General features: G+C 34.9%; 1 protein-coding gene across 7 annotated transcripts in view; it reads right to left on the minus strand.

Annotated features, from left to right (window-relative positions):
- The window catches only part of GPHN (gephyrin), a 608,842-nt gene that overhangs the window by 328,843 nt on the left and 255,367 nt on the right, over positions 1-24,632 (minus strand). For all 7 annotated transcript variants that reach the window (XM_029951674.1, XM_029951675.1, XM_029951680.1 and 4 more), the window contains exon 3: positions 2,177-2,234. In XM_029951674.1, the coding sequence (XP_029807534.1) occupies positions 2,177-2,234 (58 nt within the window). The remainder of the gene's footprint in view (positions 1-2,176; positions 2,235-24,632) is intronic.

Genomic DNA, 24,632 nt, shown 5'->3' on the forward strand with positions numbered 1-24,632 from the left:
TACAAAGAGAAACACAAATATAATATTTAGGAATATATATAAAGTAAAGCTAAATAAAAGCAAGGAATGGAAAACAAAAAAACCACAGGGTATTGGGTGGAACAGATGGCTAGAACTGGGCCAGGAATGTATTTGCACTTTATCCCTTAAGTCTTTGGCCAAGCATCCATTGACTATGAGGTGATACATTGTAATCAATAAATAAAAGCTTAATTCAAACTCTGTATGAACTAAATAATAATTTCTGATGCTAGAAATATTATAAAATATTATCATATTTATAAAAATTGAATTGTTTCATTAATCAATTATATTTTAATAATAAACATACACATGCATATTTATTTATACATGTTATATTGTGGCTATATTTCAAATTTAAATTCAATTTTACTATTTAGATAATTTAAAATTACTCAGTTATTTGGCAACTAAAATAACATTACAACCGGATATTTCACATTTCCTCCAATTCAGACAAAAAAGATATATCTGATTTTAGTTATAAATGCTAATGGTGCCATCAAATAAATGTTCATGAAATAGTTTATAAAAGATTTTCTTCCAACACTTTAAAAAAGGAAGGGGCTATTTCATTTTTTTTTAATGCCTCAAGCCTCACTCTCTGAAGCTGTCTTAGGTATAATGCCAGCAACTGATTAAAAAATCATATTAATGTCATCCATGAATCATGTTTTTTGAAGGTACCTCTTGAGGTACCTTCCTTTCCCGCCCCCCTCCCCTGACCTGGCAAAATATTAAGTCTTTGTAGTGGTGAAAAATGCCATACTAACTCCAGATTTTCAAAAAAAATACAATGAAAAAATTATTTCTTTAGAGGACAATATTAAACAATTGGCAATGTTTTTGTTAATTGTGCTAATAAAAAATATGTGAGTTCTTTAGTTTTTAGATGAGTCAACAGTTTTGGTTCACTGTTATTACCTCATAGCCTTTTAGGCAATTCCATTTACTAGCCTGGTCTCCAGTGATTCTTGGATAAGGACAAATCCCATTATCAATTGAAAGATAAAATTCTCTTCCTTCTGAGTTTCATACCAATCTATCCAATGATTTAATGAGCATTTGGTTATCTGAGAGAGATTTCAAATTTAATCATCTTAAAATTATTCCTCTTTTCTCTCATATTTATTCCTATATCTCCTCTTTCAGTAACACAAGCTGGATTAGACCTAAGGTTTCTCCAAACCAAACTATTTTATAAATATATAACAAGTTGGAATGAGTCTTTTGAGACGCTTGTTTTTTTTTTTTTAATGGTAGAATATAATTACTGAATTAATTCCTGATACTGGCTACACAGAACACCTGACACATTATAACTAATAGTATATTATATAATAGAGACCAATTACCTTAACTGATTTAAGGATAATGCAGGCAAATTAAAAAATAATTTACAAATATTTGAGTTTATTGAATTCAATTTTGGAAATTTTGATAAAGTCAAGCTTAATAATTTGTTGAGATCTTTATATATCATTAACAATTTAACTCAGTACTGTTACCCTTGACTATTGCTACTTAGTTGTTAAATTTTATTTATGTAATAGATAGTAAGTTTGATTCTCACTGGATTGTAAACTGCTCTCAGAGCATGTCATGCCATGTGTTATGCTATAAGACTAATAATCCATAGGATTTAGTAAAATGTTAAAAACAGAAGAATGCAGTAATGATGTAAGTATCAAAGAGCAAGGTCAATTTTTCATTTAATGTACTACAAATTTTAAATTGCAGTTTGCATATTGTGTTTTCAACGAAACCAGAAAATAGTTTCTAGAAGACTAGTACTACTTATAGTTAGTGAAAGATTATAGGGAAAATAAATTAAAACAAGATAGAAAGATAATCTGTTATGCACTCTAATGCTTATATACAGTGTTTCTTATGTAGATTTTTAATGTCGTTCACAGGAAAGGGTTCTTTTTGGATTTTCCAAATATTTTTCACAGAAATGCATTGATAATGGTAATTGAAATCAGACTATGTAATATGCATTTTTTAAAAATTCAGATAGGATAACTGTGAATTAAATGATGTCCTAACACACCCAGAGATTCAATAGTACAAAGAAAAAGCAATCCTTTCCCCCCCCTCCCCTGACCTGGCAAAATATTAAGTCTTTGTAGTGGTGAAAAATGCCATACCATACCTTGATTTCTTCTATTTCATCTGGTACTATCTTGTATGCTGATATAGTCCCACCCAACCTGAAATTAGGAAAATAAAATATTCTTAAAACCAGCAATAGTGCATAAAAATATATGGGTTATTTCTTCCATTAGCATCAGAATGCCACCAGTAATTGCCCATTGCCCATCCCAGTGACCATAAAGTAAAAACAGCTTTTTATACTTAAGTATTCCATATATTTTAAAAAATATTTTTGTTTTTTATTTATTTTTGAGAGACAGAGACAGCGCGAGCAGGGTAGGGTCAGAGAGGGAGGGAGACATAGAATCTGAAGCAGTCTCCAGGCTCTGAGCTAGCTGTCAGCATAGAGCCCAATGTGGGGCTCAAACCCATGAACTGTGAGATCATGACCTGAGCTGAAGCTGGACACTTAACCGACTGAGCCACTCAGGCGCCCCAAGTATTCCACATATTACTTAAAAAGTGGTAGATAATGAATGACTATGAAAAGAGGAAACATTAAGTTATATTTTTAACTGTAAGTAAACTTCTCTTACTGATACTTTTAATGATGCAACCACTTTTATTGGTGGATTATGTCACAACTAAGATGTATCAAGCAGTAATAGCACACACGGTATTTGCCTTTTTGATTTGTTTTCAATTAACAGAATTTTACTTTTCAGAGTAGTTTTGAATTTACAGAAAAACTGAGCAGAAAAGTAAAGAGACCTTTCCACCAGATTTTCCATCACCATTTTCCTTATTATTAATATCTTAGTGTTGTACATGAATCACAATTAATGAACCAATAATGATTTGCTTCTTTTTTAAAATAATGTATGGGGGGGTTACCTGGGTGGCTCAGTCAATTAAGCATTTGAATTTGGCTCAGGACATTCATTATCTCATGGCTCATGGGTTGGAGCTCAGAATCAGGATCTTTGGTGTTAGCATGAAGCCCACTTTGGATCCTTTGTCTCCCTCTCTGCCCCTCTCCGACTAGCGCTTACTCTCTCAAAAATAAATAAATATTCAAAAAAGTAATTTAAACAAGGAGTCAGAGAGGTGTATGTCCAGCATTTTCCAAGAGAAAAAGATGAGTGTTTTGAGGGTTATAATTTAATACCTAAAATACAATCTTTGTCTTGAGGAAGTGAGGTCATTACATGCCATGTTCACCTGTTTGAAATTTTTTTTTTGAAAAGTAGCTAAGTTTTATGTAACACTTATCATTTGCCAGACATGTGATATATTATCTAATTCTTGTAACTGCTGTCATTGTAAAAATGGGGAAATTGAGACACAGAGTGATTCAGTAATTTTTACAATTGAAGGAGGCAACTGAGATGCACATTAATTGTAAAATATATACCAGATTTCAAAACTTGGTTAAAAAAAAAGACTGGTTTAAAAATATTGAATACATTTTAAAATAATATGATGAATATATTGAGTTAAATTATATTATTAAAATTAACATCATCTACTTTCTAGTTTTTAAAAAGTCACTACTAAACATTTTAAATTAAAGATAGCTTGCATTTGTGGCAACTATTATATATCTATAAAATAGGAACTCTAAGCTCTTAAACTCCAAGGTTATCTACCTATCATTACTCAGATTCAGTGCTTAAGAAGGAACTTTCTGATTACTTATTTGACTTTACAAGTACCTCAATATTAGAAAAGAGAGAATCACAAATAAGGTACTTACACACTCTAGATACTTTGGGATATCTCCTGTCTCAAATGTAAATTAAAAACATTTTGAGGGCTTCTGGTGATTAAGTGTCTCTTGATTTTGGCTGAGGTCATGATCTCATGGTTCATGGGCTCAAGCCCTACGTCAGGCTCTGTGCTGACAGCATGGGGCCTGCTTGGAATTCTTTCTTTCCCTCTCTCTCTGCCCTTTTCCCACTCATGCTTGTGTACCCCCTTTTTCTCTAAAAATAAATAAATAAACTTATAAAAATGACATTCTGGTTTCCATTAAAAAATAATCTGGCCAAATGAATTTTATTGAAAAGTCTACATTTAAACTCTTTAATATTAATTTATCCTTGCTAATGGAAATAGTGTTCATATCTTGATTTGAGATTTACTTCCTAGATTTAAAGTGCCATGACTGAATGATGATAATACTCATGATATTTGACTTCATTCATACTAAAATGAAAAATTATATAACCATTTTTAATTTTGTTTTAGAGAGTGTGAGTCAGGGATACAGGCATGGTAGGGGGAAGGGAGGGAGAGGGAGGGGGGAGGGGGAGGGGGAGGGGGGAGAGAGAGAGAGAGAGAGAGAGAGAGAGAGAGAGAGAGACATTATGAATCTCAAGCAGGCTCCATACTCAGCACAGAGCCTGATGTGGGACTCAGTCCCATACCCCTGGGATCACGACCTGAGCTGAAATCAAGAGTGACACTCAAGCCCCTATGTAACCATCTGTAAGAGGTTTAAAGTAGGCATTTAGAAAATGTTTTCAGTGTCAATTATTAAAGTTTTTAAATTAAAAGTTGAAATTGTTGGGATATCAATGAAGAAATTAGAGAAAAAAAACCTACTAAAAACTCAAGGACTTCAATTTAGAGTCTTGCAAATAATGAGTTAATCATTTTATTCTTTCAGTTTATGTTATGTAATAGAATCAAGGGAACGAAGATACAAAGAAACTGCAGTCTTGTATGGAAATGGATTGAGTAAACAAATATCTGTAATATAAAACACTAAGGTGTCACAATAGAACTAGGCAGAAGTAGAAAGTTTGAAATTATTTCAAAAAAGAGTTTAAAAAATACTTATAATTGTAATTATTTATTTAAATAATTATTTTAAAATTATTTATTTAAATAATCATTTAAAATACCTCTAATTATAAAATAAACTGGTAATAACACAAGCAGTCTACAACAACTTTTTTTTTTCTTGTTTTCTTTAATTTATTTTTGAGAGACAGAGAGAGACAGTGTGAGCAGGGGAGAGTCAGAGAGAGAGGGAGACACAGAATCTGAAATAGGCTCCAGGCTCTGAGCTAGCTGTCAGCACAGAGCCCAACACGGGGCTTGAACACACGAACCCTGAGATCTGACCTGAGCTGAAGCCGGACGCTTAACCAACTGAGCCACCCAGGCGCCCCTACAACAACTTTTAAATAAATGGCTATTACAGAAGTACTTTTGATTTGTTAGTACAATTATGACTCAAACATACAATGTTGGTAACAGTTAACCTCTGGAAGAAAAATTAAAAAGTTGCTATAATAAACTTCAATAAACAACTCATTTTCTCTTGAATAATGTTGACTAACAGTACTCAAATACTGCCTCTCCTGAAATCCCAACCTAGGGAGAGAAAGCTTCCAGATTAGTATTCCAATATCAACTTCAAATCAATCATAATGGTCTTTAAAAAAAATGTTTGTTTGTTTATTTATTTAGAGAGAGAGCGAGCGAGTGAGTGAGCGAGTAGGCTGGGGAAGGGCAGAGAGTAAGAAGAGAGAAATCCTAAATAGGCTCTACACTGTTAGCACAGAGCCCAACATGGGGCTTGAACTCACAAATTGTGAGATTTCCAAGAGTAGGATGCTTAACCAACTGAACCACCCAGGTACCCCTCAATCATAGTGGTCTTAACTGTTTTAATTAATTTGTTTTTTATTTGACACACACACACAGAAAAAGAGAGAGAGAATGAGAATGAAAATGAGTGGGGGAGGGGCAGGGAGACAGAAGTGGGGCAGAGGGAGAGAGAGGAATCTTAAGCAGGCTCTACGCTAAGCAAAGAGCCTGATGAGGAGCTAGATCCCATCATCTTAGGATCATGGACTGAGCTGAAATCAAGGGGTGGATATTCAACTAGCTGAGCTACCCAGCTGTCCCTGGTTTTAACTGTTAAAAAATGCAGGTAAAACATGTGATTTAACATGTACACACTTGGATATGGGAGATACAAATAATATGCATATGAATAGTATGTTGACAAAATAGTAGGATAATTGTAGTCTAAAAGGAGATTTGGAGAGCCTCTGTATTATATAAAACATAGAAGAAAAGAAAATTAAAGCTGATATAACACTGGAAAAAATCTCATAAAAAGAAACAATCTAGAAGTAATGAAAACAAAACAAAACACAACTGAGTCATTAAGTGAGTTTAAAAAAAGAGTGTTCAAGAATAAATTATTTCAACCTATCTTTTTTCCTATTCTTCAACTAAAACCAAATTAAGGTAACCTCACCAACTATCAGTTTTGTTCCATGAACTGATTACTGAACATTTCTATTTTCATGGCATCAAGAAACATAGCTAGATTTAGAATATTTATAAATTTAGCATGCTATCAATATTCCATTGTTACTGCACTTGGGCAGACTCATTCCAATTTTCATGTTCTTCCCATTACAATATGGTCCTCATTGTTAAAGAAAGAATACACACTTCATAGAGTTCTAATTACCCTAGTCATTATATAAAAATGGTATGATAGTCACAGTTACAGTGACAGTGGCAGTAATAGTACCAATACTACTAGTATTCATATATTTAGCATTTACATGTATTTATATGTATTTTCTCATTTAACTCCCATAACCTATGATTATGAAAAAAATGAGAAAATGAGACAAGTAAGTTTTTGAAATTCTCAGAACTAGTAATTGCAGAGCTTGGCTTAAGAACCCAGTTCTAAAAATTGATAAGTAGATTATAAAACTCCTATGAAAATTTGAGAGACACATAATAGTAAACCACAAAAAGAAGAGGGTTGGAGGAGTCGTGATCACTTGCTGACTGTAAGTTACTAGAAGGCTATAGAAATCAATACAAAGTGGTACTGGGATAAGGTCATACAGCAACAGATTACAACTAAAAGTCCATAAATTAAAAGTCACATTTATGGTCAACTGGTTTTTTATTTTGCTGCGGAAAATACATTTAACAAATTTGCATTATAACCATTTTAAAATGTATGATTTAGTGACATTCACAGTGATAGGTAACTGTCATTACTATTTATTTCCAAAATTTATCCATCACAAAAATAGAAAATCTATAACCATTAAGTAACTGATGTCCCATTTTCCCTAGACTTTTTTCATTATAAATTTCACTACTTAAAGAACCTCATATAAGTGAAATCATACAATATTTGTCCTTTTGGGTATGGTTAATTTCACACAGCACAGTGTTGCCAAGCTGCAAACATATTGTAGCATGTATCCTGTATTACTTCATTCCTTTTAATGACTGAATGATATCCCAGTATGCATATATACTACATTTTGTTTATTCACTGTTAGCGAACACTTAAAATTGTTTCCATTTTTTTTGCTATTATGAATAATGCTGCAATCAACATTGGCATACAAATATCTGAGTCTCTCTTTTTAATTCTTTTAGGTATATACCTAGGAGGTAGAAATACTCAGTCATATGGCAATTCCAAGTTTAGCCCTCAAGCACTGCCAAATAGTTTTTCAGAGTGGGTGTACCATTTAACATCACCACCAGCAATGTGTGAGGGTGGTGCTTTCATGCTTACAAACACTTATTTTGTTTTTTTTTTTAAAGGCCACCCTAATGAGTATAAACTGGTAATTCTTTGTGGTTTCGACTTGTATTTCCATGACAACTAGTAATGTAGAGCATCTTTTCAGATATTTGTTGGTCATTTGTTTATCTTCTTTGTAGAAGTATCTATTCAGGTCCTCTGGCCATTTTTACATTGGGTTGTCTTTTTGCTGTTTAGTTGTAGTTCTTTATATATTCTGGATATTAAATGCTATCTAATATGTGATTTCCAAATATTTTATCTCTTTCATTTTCTATTTTGATATTGTTTGTTGATGTACTAAGGCTTTTAATTTTGGTTAAGTCCAATTTATCTATTTTTTGTTATTGTTGCTAATGTTATTGGTATCATATATAAAAATCCATTATTACAGAAACAGTAATTCAAAGGGATACATGCACCCCTATGTTTACTGAAGCATTATTTGCAACAGCCAAATTATGGAAGCAGCCCACAAGTCCATCAAAGATGAATGGATAGATGATGTGGTATATATATAAACAATGAAATATTATTCAGCCATAAAAAGAATTAAATCTTGCCATTCACAACAACATAAATACAACTAGAGAATATACTGCTAAGAGAAATAAGTCAGAGAAAGACAAATGCCATACGATCTCACTTATGTGGAGAATTAAAGAACTAAAATAAATGAGCAAAGGAGAAAATAGAGATAAACCAAGGAATAGACTCTTAACCAGAGAGAATTAATGTTTACTAGATGGGGAGGTAGGAGGCGGATAGATAATGGGGACTCAAGAGTACACTTAACATGATAAAAAACATAAATCATTGCCAAATCCAAGATCATCCAGTTGTTCTAGCAGCATTTGTTAAAGAGACTTTTTCTTTCCCAAAGCTGTTGTTACAACTTTGATTTAGCATCCTTGTCTAAAATCAATTTCTCATAGAACATGGATTTACTTCTGGGTCTTCAATCCTCTTCCACTGGTCTATAGGTCTATTTTATAACAGTGCCACACTGTTTTGATTATGGTAAGTTTTGTAGAAAGTTTTGAAATTGGGAAACATTCTCCAATTTTGTTCTTCTTTTACATAACTGTTTTAGCTGTTTCTAACCTTTTGTGATTTCATATGAATTTCAGGTATGGTTTTTTACATTTCTATTTTTAAAAGGCTATTTGAATTTTGTTAGGGTTTACACTGAATCTCTAGATCACACTGACTAGAACTGATGTCTTAATAACATGAAGTCCTCCAATCCATGAACATGGGATGACTTTTCATTTCTTTAGCTAGTCTTCAGTTATTTCCAGCAGTATTTGTAATTTTTCACTGGACAAGTCTTTTATTTCCTAGGTTTCATTTATTCCTAGGCATTTAACTTTTCAGATGGCATTTTAAATGGAATTGCTTTTAATTTCCTTTTCAGATTGTTTATTGCTGGTGTGTAGAACCAAGCAATTTTTGTGTTCTTCTACGCTGCAATTTTAATCAACTCCTTTGTTGGCTATAACTTTTTTGTGGATTCTACAGGATATTCTATATATAGAATTAACTGTGGATAGTGATAGATTTACAATTTCCTGAACAGTATGGATGTCTTTTATTTCTTTTCCATGTCTAATCACTTTGGCTAGAACTTCCAATGCAGTGTTCAGTATCACGGATGAAAGTAAATACTCTTCCTTGTCTTGTTCCTGGATTTAAAAGAAAAGTTTTTCAGTTTTTCACCACTGAGCGTGTTAGATGTGTTTTTCATAAATGTCTTTTATCATGTTAAGGAAGTGCCCTTCTACTCCTAGTGCTCAGAGTATTTTCATCAAAAAGAGGGGTTAGATTTTAGAGTTTTGTTAAATGCATTTTGTGTCAAGTGAGATGATGTGGATTTTTTTTCATTCTTTGATGTGTTGTATTACAGTGATTTTCTTATGTTGAATTATTCTTGAATTCTTGGGATAATCTCATTTGGTCATGGTGTATAATAATCCTTTTGAGATGTTGTTTAGCTCAGTTTCCTAGTATTTTGAGTATTTTTTGTACATGTATATTCCTAATAGATACTGGTCTATAATTTTCTTTCCTTGTGATGTCTTTATCTGGCTTTGGTAGCAAGGGTATGCTGGCCTCATTATAGATGATCTATCCTCTTCAATTTTTTGGAAGATATTGAGAAGCACTGGTGTTAATTCTTCTTCAAGCGTTGGTTTCATTCATATGTAAAGTCATCTGGTCCTATATGTTCCTTTGTTGGGAGGTTTTTGATTACTGTTCAACCTCTTTGTTATAGATCTGTTGATATTTTGTATTTCTTCTTCTTCATGAGGTAATTCACATGTTTCTTGGAATTTTTTCTATTCATCTAGGTCATCTCATTTGTAGGCATACAATTGTTCAGAGTATTCTTTATAATCCTTTATTTCTGTAAGGTTGGTAGTAATATTCCCACCATCATTTCTGACTAGGTTTTGTGTCTTCTCTTTTTTCTTAATCTAGCTAAGAGTTTATTTATCTTTTCAAAGAACAAACTTTTGGTTTCATTTTCTCCATTGTTTTTCTATTCTTCTGTATTTCATTTGTTTCTACCCAAATCCCTATTATTTTCTTCCCTTCTCCCTTTTCCTTTTCCCTCTATTGCTATCCTTGAATTACTGCCTTATCTTGTGGTTAGCTGATTTTTTTGGTAATGAATTACAGTAAAAGCTTGATTACAAGTAACCTGTTCTGTGAGTGTTCTGCAAGATGAGCAAACATTTCTAATAAATTTCACTTAATAAATGAGTGATGTCTTGCAATATGAGTAGTCCGTGATGCCAAATGTCACATGATCACAATTGAAACAATGGTTCTTGACATTTGCTTTGATATACAAGCATGTTTCAGGAACAGATTTTCCTTGGAAACCAAGGTTTTACTGTATTTTGATTCCTTTGCCATTTTCTGTTATGTATCTTTTAGATATTTTCTTTGTGGGTTTCATGAGGAATATATTTAACTTCTTAAATCTGGTTGAGTTGATAACTTCAATAGCATAAAAAAAACTCTGCTACTCAACATCTCTATCTTCTTCCTATTCTTATGTTGTTGTCACAACTGTGTTTGCTCATTTGGAGTTTAGTTTTCACTTCTTTTCCAGTTTCTCTAGGTATGAAGTTAGTTCATTCACTAGAAATGTTTTCTCCTTTTTAATGATGGCATTTATAGCTATAAATATCCCTCTGAACAGTGCTTTCACAGCATCTCATGAGTTCTGGTATGTTGTGTTTTGTTTTCATCTGTCTCAAAATATTTTACTAATGATTTCTTTTGGAATCACTGGTTAAGAATGAGTTACCTAATTTTCACATACTGTCAATTTTCTAGTTTCCTCTTTTTTAAATTTCTAGCTTCATTCCATTGAAGTCAGAGAAGATACTTTATATTACTTTAATCTTTTTAAATTTACTGAGATAACTTTCATTGGCCTAACAATTGGTTTATTATATAAATAGTTCCATATCTCTTTTTGTATGTTATCAATAATTGTGTATTGAAGCATGACAATGCTTGGCTTTCCTAACTTACTTTAAGTAATAAATGTGATAATTTATTTATTTTATTACATATATATGTAATAAAAAAAGAAATAGGTAGATAGTGGTTATTGCCATTAGTGAAACTATTCCAGGAAAAAAAGGTCCAAATTTATAGGTAATCGTAATGTTTAAAGGTAATTCAGAATTGCTCTGAAAAATTTTAATTTTCTGTCCTAACTAAAATCTGCTTCTCCTTTAGTTTTCCAGTTTTTGGAAATGAATAAATATTAATAAATACAGTAATAAATATTAATACATACAGTAATCCATGTCATAAATACATAATATTTATTAATAAATAAATATTAATACAGTAATCCATGTCAGAATTGTGTAAATATTCTTAGACGTCTCCCTCTTAGTCCCTACAACAATTAGTAACTGAGTCATAATTCTACTTGCCTTAATTTATCTCAAAAATACCTATTCCTCTACTTCCAGATTCTTATTTAAGAGTTTATAATTTCTAACTATAGTTTTAAGTGTCCTTACCATAGATACACCATTCTGACCCTTCTAAAATGTAATTTTTGTCATGTTATATCCTTATTTTAATTTATATTTAATATCTAAAATTTGATGAAACAACTTCCTTTGTAACCCAATTTTTGACTCAATTTTACCCCTCATTTTCTGTTAAACTCTCACAGCCTCTTTGTTTTAGCCATGCACAATTATCAGTAGTTTCATTAGTGCATTGGTCAATCCCTTGCCTCCTTGTCTTTCTATTACCCCTACACTGAATGCCCTTCTGCATCCCTGAAACTCCTAATCATCCATCAGGAGTAAAATATCACTTTCACAAGATAGATCTAGATTCTAAAATCAGAGATAAACACTTTTTTTTTTTTTTTTTACTATAAGTAGTGCCTTCCTCTTACCTGCATTCTAGGATTTGTTGTTGTTGTTATATTTATTATTTATGCAGAGATCTATATTCTCCATTAGAGTAGGAAGGTACAGATTACATTTTGAGTTACTTCTGCAACTGACACATAGTGGTCACTTAAAGGTTGGTAATTCTGAACATGTTTGGTAAATTAACGAATGATGAAAACGTTAACCACACTCTTCAGTAAACCCTTTGTTAAAAGCATATCTTCATTTTAATAATTTTTATCACAGTTTTTGGTACACACAATTTGGTATAAACTGATTTCTTTTATGAAATAATTCTTAGATGTCTTAGCTTGAGCAGTATTCTAATACCAGAGCTTTCAACTTGACTGAAGAAACAAGTAGGAAATGCTTACTGATTTTATAAGAAGCCAAACTATTGCTTTATACATTAATTTTAATGCATTAGCCTTATTAGACAATATGGTTTGGTTCCTGCTATTTTAGAAGTTATCAGATGTCACTTTAACATTAAGTAACGTTAATATTTTATCCTCCCAGGAAGATCATCCTGTCTAAATGATGCTATAGATTATAATCTCATTAGAAAACTTCTATCAAATATAAAAGTGAGACTATTAGATTTAAGTAAAATACCACATATCCAATAAATTGCACAAGTAATTATTTTAGTCTATTTTTATCCTATGCTTAGGGCCCTGTGGTACTCAATAAAGTCCTAGCACCAGCTCTAATTAAAATTCAAATCTGAAGTTGTTACAAGAAATTATATATCCTAATAATGTGACCTATCACTGGTTTAAGATTTACAATATTAAGAAAACATATAATTATCAAATCAAGAAACTGGGTGTCTATTCAATTTTATTTATGCCACAAATTTGTCTTAAATGTTTCATTCATTTCTTTTTCATAAAATTTTTTGACTTATTAAGGTATCTTAAATGCTATAATTCACCATGTACCTTAAAGAAATATAAATATAAATATAAACTAACCAGATGCCTCAAATAAAGTACAGTTTTTTAATAAAAAAAACAAGCTTCTCTAAAAATGAAAGTACTAAAGAGTGTCTAGGTCTAACTATGCTGATATATGCATCAATCTTTCAAAATATGGTTTCTTGGGAGAGAAGTCTATAAATCAACAATTCTCTACATTTTCTTCCCTTGGGGCAAGTTAAGAATTTTTAGGTTTTAATATCACAATATCAGTGACATTCAGAGAAAAGGCACACTTTAAGAAAAAGATGTTAATATCTGAGCAGATCTGGAAATACAGCAATACAGAAGCAAACCATCTTTGAAATTTTCATAGAAACTAAGGAAGTATACTTTATGTCATTTTAAAATACAGCTAAATTTCTAAATATGCTGTTAAATAGGGGAAAACAAAAACCAACCTAGAAAGTGGATACATGCTAACAGCACAAAGGATCTCTGGCCTGCTCTTATTTGAACAATAACATAACTATGGAAACCAAATATTAAATCAAGCAGATAGAAAAAGAAGTTAGGATAAGGTAAAATTGTATTCAATAATTTTGGAAATTCCCATGTATCAAATAATTGACTAAATATTTCATTATATGGTACATGTATTATACCTGACTTTTTTAACAAAAAAATATAGAGGTACCCAAAAATTCATACTATAAAAATGTCTAAGGTGCCTGGGTTGCTCAGTCAGTTGAGTGACTTTGGCTCAAAGCATGATCTCATGGTCCGTGGGTTCAAGCCCTGAGTCAGGCTCTCTGATGATAGTTGGAACCTGGAGCCTGCTTCAAATTCTGTGTCTCCTTCTCTCTCTGCTTGTGCTCGCCCTCTCTCTCTCTCTCACTTTCTCTCTCTCTCTCTCTCAAAAATAATAAATGTTCCATGCTCATGGACTGGAAGAACAAATAATTAAAATGTCTGTATTACTAAAAGCAATCTACACATTCAGTACTATCCCTATCAAAATACCAACAGCATTCTGCACAGAACTAGACAAACTACAACTGATAAACAGACTGAAAAGAGACAGAGACTCAAATAAAATTTAAAAATTAAAGAAAAGACATTATCACTGATGCCACAGAAACAAAAAGAAATATGTACATTAATATGACAACAAATTGGGTAATAAAGAGAAACACATAAATTCCTAGAAAAGTACAGTCTATCAAATCTGAATCATGAAGATTAGAAAACATGACTAGACCTGTATTGATTGAATCAGAAATGAAAAGTCTCCTAAGAAAAACAGCCCAGACCAGATGCCTTAAATGGTTATTTCTGCCAAATCTTTAAAAAATAATTAATGCTAGAGGAGGAGTTAAAATGGTGGACTAGGAGGGGGGCCCTGAGCTTTTCTCGTCCCTACATCAACATCAAATTATTTTGAATACCAAGGAAATTGATTTGAGGATTAATGCAACAATCCACATAATTTGAGCGAGAGATCCTAACAGGCATGCAATGCAGAGAGGTAAATTAGCGGAGAGAAAACTTGCAGTGCCATGGAGGATGGGAGCTGTTTTTGAGCAGAGAGGACAGAGAGAAAGAGAAAGGAGAAGAGAGTACAGCATGCTGGGATTGCACAAGAAAAGCACTCCCCCTGAAAATAGCTAAAGAGAAAGAGTGAAACCACTCACAGGGGACTGGACAAGAAATCTGTTCCACAAAACCACTGATGGGGGTAAAGGAGTGGATTTCAATACTTCCAGTATGTTATAAACAGCGGAGCACAGAGTTTGAACTTTCAAGCTCAGTGCCTGGTGATGCTCTGGTGAGGAAGCCTGGAAATCCCCAGGACTGGGCAGTGTAGTCTAAGGGGCCCCTATGCCACAGGGGGAGAAGTGGTTTCTCTGCTTAGAGTGCCTTTGGTAGAGGTGAGACGGCCTGTGGGCAAAAGTCCTGGCAGACCCCAGGGAACGGCCTTGTTTATGGGTATAGGAACAAAGATGCTGGCTGAAGGCACCAAACCCTGGTGCCAGCTGTGTGTTGCAATTTACAGTAAACTCTAAGTCTCTGCCCCTACATGGTCACACAAATGTTTTCTGGGACAAGTTGGTATCTGGCCTTTGCTTGGCAAGACCATCCCTCAGGAAATCAGTGAAGGTCTGAACCATGGGGGTCTCTCAAGTGTAGGGTTTTGAAACAGCCCTATCTGACATAAAGCTCTGAAAGGAGGCACTGCTTGGCAGACGGACAGCCTGGACACAGGGTAAAGACAGAGTGGAGGAAAGGCTGAGACAAAGAAGGGGTGACTGATTGTGCCCTTGTAAGCCAGTGAAATTCCTGCTCTAGAGACCAGACAGAGATCTGAAGCCATTTTCACTCCTAGCGCATCTGTACTGATGGACCCCCATGAACTAAGCACACCCCCAGGTGAAAACTGGAGCCTTTACACCAAACCTTGCCCACCTGCATCCTCCTGTCACTTCTTTAGTGGGGCAAGTTGGCCTGAGAACCAGAGAGGCAGACCCGTCTGCCAGAAGACCACCACAAATCCATTCCACTCGCTTAGTTTCAGATCTAGGGGAAATTAGATCTAGCTTCATTTGGATGTGTTTTTGTTTGTTCATTTGTTTGTTTTCTTTGTTTCTGTTGGTTTTTTTTCTTCCTTGGATAAGGAGCAAATTTTTAAATTAATTTTATTTATTCTATTTTATAATTTAAATTTTTTTAAATTTTAATTTTTTTAATTAATTTTTTCTTCCTCAAAAATGAAAAGATAGAGGAATTCACCCAAAAGGAAAGAATAGCAAGAAATGATAAGCAGTGATTTAATCAACATACATATAAGTAAGATGTCTGAACTAGAATTTAAAACCACGATTGTAGGGGTATCTGGGTGGCTCAGTTGGTTAAGTGTCCGAATTCAGCTCAGGTCATGATCTCATGGTTTGTGAGTTAGAGCTCTACTTCTGGCTCTGTGCTTACAGCTCAGAACTTGGAGCCTGCTTCCGATTCTGTCTCTCCATCCCACTCTACCCCTCCATTGCTCACACTCTGTGTCTCTCTCAAAAATAAACAAACAGAGAGAGGGGCAAGATGGCGAGTAGTAGAGGGCTATGTAATTTTCTCCTGCCCACATCTATCAAACTGAGAAGGACTGAAGTCACAATACTCTGATCTGCAAGAGTGGACAGAAAACACACAGAGTCCACATAGAAGACAGCCTCATAGGTGCCTGAGTGAGTGCGAACTGGGGAAATAAAAACAGGCTGGGCCTGGAGGTGCAGAGTGGGGGAGTCCCTCCCCAGGGCAGAGCTGAGGAGAGTGCGCAGAGCTGTGGAAAGACGATGGGAAGAGAAAGAGAGACTGAAAACGCTCATAGAGGTGTCTCTAGAGAAGAGAAAAACCTCGGCCCAGGACAGAGTGGGATACTATCATTCCATATATAATCACTGGGCATGGTGAAAGATATCCCTCCCATTTAGCTTGGCACATTTTCCTTGAGCTCTGCATGCTGATTCCAGGCGGAGCCAGAAGAAAGCTGCTCCCCAGTCTCCCACTACTCAATACAAGCTAGGAAGCCACCCTCCTGCAGGAGTATTTCTCATCTCTAGTGGTAGCTTTAAATTTAGTGTGAACTAGGATTTGGAAACAAGGCGGGGCTTGGAAAATACAACCTGGCCTGCCACAGCACTGGGAAATTGGACTGAAAAGAGTGGCTTGCAATGCTTGGTTTGAGAAGGGCTTGAGGCGCTGCCATTCTTCTTGCCACAGCCACTGAGGCGGGGACTCAGAGAGCATGCCCCTGAGACCTACCTACAGCAAACCATGTCCATCCATGCTGGAGAGTTGCCTCTTTTTTTTGTTTTTCTCCTTTTCTCCTATCCCCCCCCTGGAGTCTGGGAAAGACCAACATTGATGCACTGCTGAGATTAGATAAATTGATATATTTTCCCTTATCTCATTCTTATCTCTCCTCTCTGCTCGTTTTATGCATTTAGGCTGTCCTTTGTCTTTTGTTGTTTCTATTCCTCCCTCTTTATTCTTTTTTTCTTTTTTTTTCCCCCTCTTGGTTAGCATGTGTGTTTGATTTGTCTGCGCATTTGCATGCTTTTGTTCCCTGCCTGTTAGTCTGTTTTCCTTTTCAGGGATACCTCAAGAAACAAGCCAAAGTAGCACGATGGAGAGTCCCAATATCACGGAATAGGGAAATAAAATAAGCAAAGTCACAACAAGAGAAACTGAGAGACACCATTAAATGAACACTTCCTGAACAGATGGGCCCTAGACAGGCAATAAGCCTCCTTTAATAGAACGATATTCACAGGTACACAGTGCATAATGAGCCTTTAAAACTGACAAGAGACAGAAAGCTAGCTAAAATGATGAAGGGAAAGACCTCTCCTCTAAAGAAATTCCAGGAAGAAATCACAGCCACAGAACTGCTCAAAACAGATATAAGCAACATAACAGAGCAAGAATTTGGAACAACTGTCATAAAATTAATTGCTGGGCTTGAAAAAAGCATAGAAGTCATCAGAGAAGCTATTGATACAAAGACTAGGGACCTTCCAAATACCTGTGACAAGTTAAAAATGCTATAAATGAGATGCATAATAAAATGGAGATGGCCACTGCACGAACTGAAGAGGCAGAGAGGGGAATAGGTGAATTAGAAGACATGGTCATAGAAAAAGAGACAGCCCAGAAAAAGAGAGAGAAATTGATCCAGGAGCATGAAAGGAAAATTCGAGACTTGAGTGATACAAGCAAATGGAACAATATCTGTATGTAGGAATTCCTAAAGAAGAAGAAAGAGAAAAAGATCCTGAGGTGGTGCTTGATCAAAATTATAGCCTAGAACTTCCCTAATCTGGGGAAGGGAATAGACATTGAAATCTAAGAGGCACAGAGAACTCCCTTCAGACATAACTTAAATCGACCTTCTGCATGACATATCATAGTGAAACTGGCAAAATATAAAGATAAAGAGAGAATTGTGAAAGCAGCTAGAGATAAAAGGGTCCTAAAATGCAAAGGGAGACATATCAGAGTAGTTGAAGCCTACCTATCTACTGAAACTTGGCAGGCCAGAAAGGAATGGCAGGAAATCTTCAATGTGATAAACAGAAAAAATAGGCAGCCAAAAATCCTTTCTCCAGCAAGCCAGTCATTCAGAATAGAAGGAGAGATAAAGGTTTTTCCAAACAAACAAAAATTGAAGGAATTCATCACCACTAAACAAGGCCTACAAGAAATCCTAAGGGGGACTCTATGAGGAAAATGTTGCAAGGAACACAAGTATCAGAAACACCACGACAAGCATAAATCCTACAGAGAACAAAATGACTCTAAACCCATATTTTTCAATAATAACACTGAATGTAAATGGACTAAACGCTCCAACCAAAAGACACAGGGTAGCAGAATGGATTAAAAAACACAATCTATCTATTTGCTGTCTACAAGAGACTAATTTTAGACCTGAGAACACTTTCAGGTTAAAAGTAAGGGGAAGGAGAAATATCTATCTTGCGACTGGAAGACAAAAGAAAGCCAGAAGAGCCATCCTTATATCGGACAAACTGGACTTTAAAGTAAAGGCAGTAACAAAAAATAAAGATGGACATTTTATAATAATTACAGGGTCTCTGCATCAGGAAGAGCTAAAAATTATAAACATCTACATGCAGAATTCAGGAGCACCCAAATACATAAAACAATAATGACAAACAGAAACAATCTTATTGGTAAGAATGTGCTAATTGCAGGGGATTTTAATATTCCACTTACAGCAATGGACAAATCAACTACATAGAAAATCACTAAAGAAACAATGGACCTGAAGGACACATTGGAACAGATGGATTTGACAGATATATTTAGAACTCTACATTCTGAGGCTAGGGAATTCATTTTCTTCTCAACTGTGCATGGCACAATCTCCAAGACAGATCACATACTGGTTCATAAAGCAGCCCTCCATAAATATAAATGAATTGAGATCATACCATGTACACTTTCAGATCACAATGTTATGAAACTTGAAATCGATCACAGGAAAAAGCATGGGAAACCTCCAAAAACATAGAGGTTAAAGACTACCCTAGTAGAGAACAATTGGGCCAATCAGGCAATTAGAGAAGAAATTTAAAAATATATGGAAACAAATGAAAATGAAAATACAACAATACAAACTCTCTTGAATGCAACAAGGCAGTCCTAAGAGGAAAGTATATTGCAATCCAGGCCTATTTCAAGAAACTAGAAAAAGCACAAATTCAAAATCTAACAGAACCTAAAGGAACTAGAAAGAGAGCAGCAAGAGCACCCCAAACCAAGCAGAAAAAGAGAAATGATAAAGATCAGGACAGAAATAAGCGATACAGAATCCAAAACAAACAAACAAACAAACAAACAATTGGACAGATCAATGAAACCAAGAGTTGGTTTTTTGAAAAAATACACAAAATTGATAAACCTCTAGCCAGGGCCCTCAGAAAGAAAGTGAGAGCACCAAACAGAAAAAGATCATGAATGAAAATGGATCTATTACAACCAATCCCTCAGAAATAAAAGCAATCATCAGGGAATACTACAAAAAATTATATGCCAACAAACCGAACAACCTAGAAGAAATGGACAAATTCCTAAACACACATGCACTACCAAAATTCAAATGGGAAGGAATAGAAAATCTGAATACACCAATAACCAGTGAAGAAATTGAATCAGTTATCAAAAATCTCCCAAGGAATAAGAGCCCACGGTCAAATGGCTTCCCTGGGGAATTCTACCAGACATTTAGAGCAGAGTTAATACCCATTCTTCCTAAGCTATTCCAAAAAATAGAAATAGAAGGAAAACTTCCAGACTCATGAAGGAACTTACTTAAACATTATTAAAGCAATCTATGAAAAGTCCACAGCTAATATCATCCTCAATGGGAAAAACCTGAGAGCTCTCCCCCTGAGATCAGGAACATGACAAGGATGACCACTGTTGTTTAACATAGTGCTAAAGTCCTAGCATCAGCAATCAGACAACAAAAAGAAATAAAAGGCATCAGAATTGGCAAAGAAGAAGTCAAACTTTCACTTTTTGCAGATGACATGATACTCTACATGGAAAACCCAACCGCTCCACCAGAAGCCTACTAGAACTCATTCATGAATTCAGCAAAGGTACAAAACAATGCACAGAAATTGGTTTCATATTTATACCCCAATAATGAAGCAACAGAAAGACAAATCAAGAAACCGATCCCTTTCACAATTGCACAAAAACCCATAAAATACCTAGGAATAAACATAACTTAAAATGTAAAAGACCTATACGATGAAAACTATAGAAAACTTATGATAGAAACTGAAGAAGACACAAAGAAATGAAAAAACATTCCATGTTCATGGATCAGAAGAATAAACATTGTTAAAATGTCACTATTACCCAAAGCAATCTACACATTCAATGCAATCTCAATCAAAATTGCACCAGCATTCTTAAAGCTAGAACAAACTATCCTAAAATTTGTATGGAAACACAAAAAAACCTGAATACCCAAAGTAATATGGAAAAAAAAAAACAAAAGGGGAAGCTTCACAATCCCAGACTTTATCTTGTACTACAAAGCTGTCATCATCAAGACAGTACGGTATTGGCACAAAAAACAGACACATAGACCAATGGAACAGAATAGAGAACCCAGAACTGGGCCCACAAATGTACGGCCAATTAATCTTTGACAAAGCAGGAAAGAGTATCCGATGGAAAAAAGACTACCTCTTTAGCAGGTGGTGCTAGAGAACTGGACAGCAACAGGCAGAAGAATGAAACTAGACCACTTTCTTACACCTACACAAAAATAAACTCAAAATGGCTGAAGGACCTGAATGTGAGACAGGAAACCATCAAAACCCTAGAGGAGAGAGCAGGAAACAGCCTCCTTGACCTCAACCACAGCCATTTCCTACTTGAAACGTCCCCAAAGGCAAGGGAAACAAGAGCAAAAATGAACCACTGGGACCTCTTCAAGATAAAAAGTTTCTACACAGCAAAGGAAACAATCAAGAAAATTAATTGGCAACCGATGGAATGGGAAAAGATAGTTGCAAATGACATATTGGAGAAAGAGCTAGTATCCAAAATGTACATGGAACTCATCAAACTCCACACTGGAAAAACAAATAACCCAGTGAAGAAATGGGCAGAAGACATGAATAGACACTTCTCCAAAGAAGACATCCAGATGGCCAACAGACACATGAAATGATGCTTACTGTCACTCATCATCAGGGAAATACAAATAAAAACCACACTGATATACCACCTCACACTGGTCAGAGTGGCTAAAATGAACAAATCAGGAGAATGTATGTAGATGCTGGCGAGGGTGTGGAGAGATGGGCACCCTCCTACACTATTGGTGGGAATGTAAACTGATACAGCCGCTCTGGAAAACAGTGTGGAGGTTCCTCAAAAAATTATCAATAGAACTCCCTTATGCCCTAGCAATAACACTGCTGGGGGTTTACCCAAGGGATACAGAAGTGCTGATGCATGAGGGCACATGTACCCCAATGTTCAAAGCAGCACTTTCAACAATAGCCAATTCATGGAAAGAGCCTAAATTTCCATCAACTGATGAATGGATCAAGAAGATGTGGTTTATATATACAATGGAAGCCTACATCGCAATGAGAAGGAATGAAATCTGGCCATCCATAGCAACATGGACGAACCTTGAGGGTATCATGCTAAGTGAAATAAGTCAGCCAGAGGACAGATACCATATGTTTTTGCTCCTAGGTCTAAAAGGAGAAACCTAACAGAGGATCATGGGGAGGGTAAGAGGGGGAAAAAGAGTTAGGGAGAGGGAGGGAGTCAAATCATGAGAGATTCCTGAATACTGAAAACAAACTGAGGGCTAAAGGGGGAAGGGGAAAGGGGAAGGTGGTGATGGTCATGGAGGAGGGCACTTGTGGGGAAGAGCACTGGGTGTCATAAGGAAACCACCCTGATAATAAACAAAAAATAAATAAACAAAAAACATAAGTAAATAAATACATAAATAAATAAAATCAAACCACAATTGTAACATTAGTTGGGGCTGAACCAGTACAAAGAATTCTAAAATTTGTATGGAAACAGAAAATACCCCAAACAAGTAAGTAATAATTTGAAAAAGAAAACCAAAACTGAAGGTATCACAATTCCAGACTTGAAGTTGTTTTACAAAGCTGGCTAACAGATGGCTAACAGACACATGAAAAGATGCTCAACATCACTTATTAACAGAGAAATACAAATCAAAACCACAATGGGAAACCATTTCACAACAGTCAGAATGGCTAAAATTAATGACCCAGGAAACAACAGATGTTGGGAAGGATGAGGAGAAAGGGGAACTCTTCTGTACTGCTAGTGGAAATGCAAACTGGGGCTGTCACTCTGGAAAACAGTATGGAGGTAGCTCAAAAAGTTAAAAATAGAACTACCCTATGACCTAACAATTGTACTACTAAGTATTTGTCCAAAATATACAAAAATGCTGATTCGAAGGGGCACATGCTCTGCAATGTTTATAGCAGCACTATCAACAACAATCAAATTATGAAAACAGCCCAAATGTCCATCGACTGACAAACAGATAAAGAGGATGTGGTATATACATATAACAGAATATTACTTGGCAATCAAAAAATATGGAATCTTGCCATTTGTAACAACGTGGATGTAACTAGAATGTATAATGGCAAGCAAAGTAAGTCAGCAAAACATAAATACCATATGATTATACTCATATGTGGAATTTAAGAAACAAAACATATGAACATAGGGGAAGGTAAGGAAAAATAAAATAAAAACAAGGAGGTAAACCATAGGAGACTCCTAAATATAAAGAATTGAGGGTTGCTGAAGGGGAAGTTGGTAGGACATGGACTAAATGGGTGATAGGCATTAAGGAGAGCACTTGTTAAGATGCACAACTGGATGTTATATGTAAGTAACGAATCACTAAATTCTACTCCTGAAGCCAATGTTACACTATATGTTAACTAACTTGAATTAAAAAATATTCTTCTTAAAAAATTTGACATTAGTCTTTTTTAAGTTCAAAAAAAAAAAAAACAAAGCAAAGCAAAACAAAACAAAACTGAAGGATAGGGCACACTTCCAAACTTATTTTATGATGCCAGCACTACACTGACATCAAAGCCAAAAAAGGCACTACAAGAAAACAAAAACTACAGTTCAGTAACCCTGATGAACACAGATGTAAAAATTCCCGATACAATACTAGCAAACCAAATTCAGCAGCACATTAAAAGGTCAGACACCATGACCAAGTGCAATTTATCCCTTGGATGCAAGAATGGTTCAATATATCCAAGTCAATTAAAGTGATATACTCTAATTTCAGAACAAAGGATCAAAATCCCATGATTGTCTCAATACATGTAGAAAAGGCACTTGATAAAATCCAACACTCTTATGATAAAATATTTCAACACATTGGATATAGAAGGAATGCAGCTCATCATAATAAAGTCCATACAGGAAAGTCCACAGTTAAAAACTGAAAACTTTTCCTCTAAGATCAGGAATAAGACAAAGATGCTCACTCTCACCCTTTCTATTAAATATACTACTGGCATTCCTAGCCAGAGCGATTAGACAAGAAAAATAAATCAAAGGCATAGAAAAGTTGCATGATATGAAACTTTCCATATCATACAAAATTCAACTGCCTTCCATACACTAACTACCCCAAGATAAGGAAAACAATTCCATTTACAATAGCAACAAAAAGAATACTTAGAAATAAACTTAATAGAGGAGGCAAAAGACTTGCATACTGAAAACTATAGAAACATTGGTAAAAGATATTTAGAAAGACACAAATAAATGGAGAGACATCCTATGTTCATGGACTGGAAGATTTAATATTGTTAAAAAAGGTCCATGCTACCCTCAAACATCTTCTGAGAAAGAAATCTAGAGGATTAGATGAAAGAAGAAATAGCCAGTTCTCAGAGACTGTTGACATTCAGGGATGTGGTCGCAGAATTCTTTCAGGAGTAAGGATGCCTGACCCACATTCAGCAGGAATTGTAGAGTAATGTGATGTTAGAGAACTATGGAAAACTCTTCTTGGGTCTCATGTGTCAAAACCAGACTTGGTCATCCTTTTGGAACAAAAGAACATCTCTGGAATGTGAAGAGAAAGGAGACAGTAGCCTTACAGCCAGTTCTTCTCATGACACCCTGTGATTGTTGACCAAGATGGGAAAAAAGATTTATTCCATAAAGTGCTATTGGGGAAGATACAGAAGCTTGGCTTTGAGAATTCATAGTTAACGAAAGACTGAGAAGGTGATAGAAGAAAGTGAAGGACAGAAAGAATGTTATTATGGATATAACTAAACTGAGACAATTACCCTTAAAGGAATCCTTACTGCCAGAAGAGAGAGAGAATATAAAACATCTTGAAGAAACCCCAGTTATGTCTGGAGAACAATGTCTTATAAACAAGAAGACCCAACTCCATTAAAAAAATTTTTT

The sequence above is a fragment of the Suricata suricatta genome, chromosome 9, assembly GCF_006229205.1.
Source record: "Suricata suricatta isolate VVHF042 chromosome 9, meerkat_22Aug2017_6uvM2_HiC, whole genome shotgun sequence".
NCBI classification, from domain to species: domain Eukaryota; kingdom Metazoa; phylum Chordata; class Mammalia; order Carnivora; family Herpestidae; genus Suricata; species Suricata suricatta.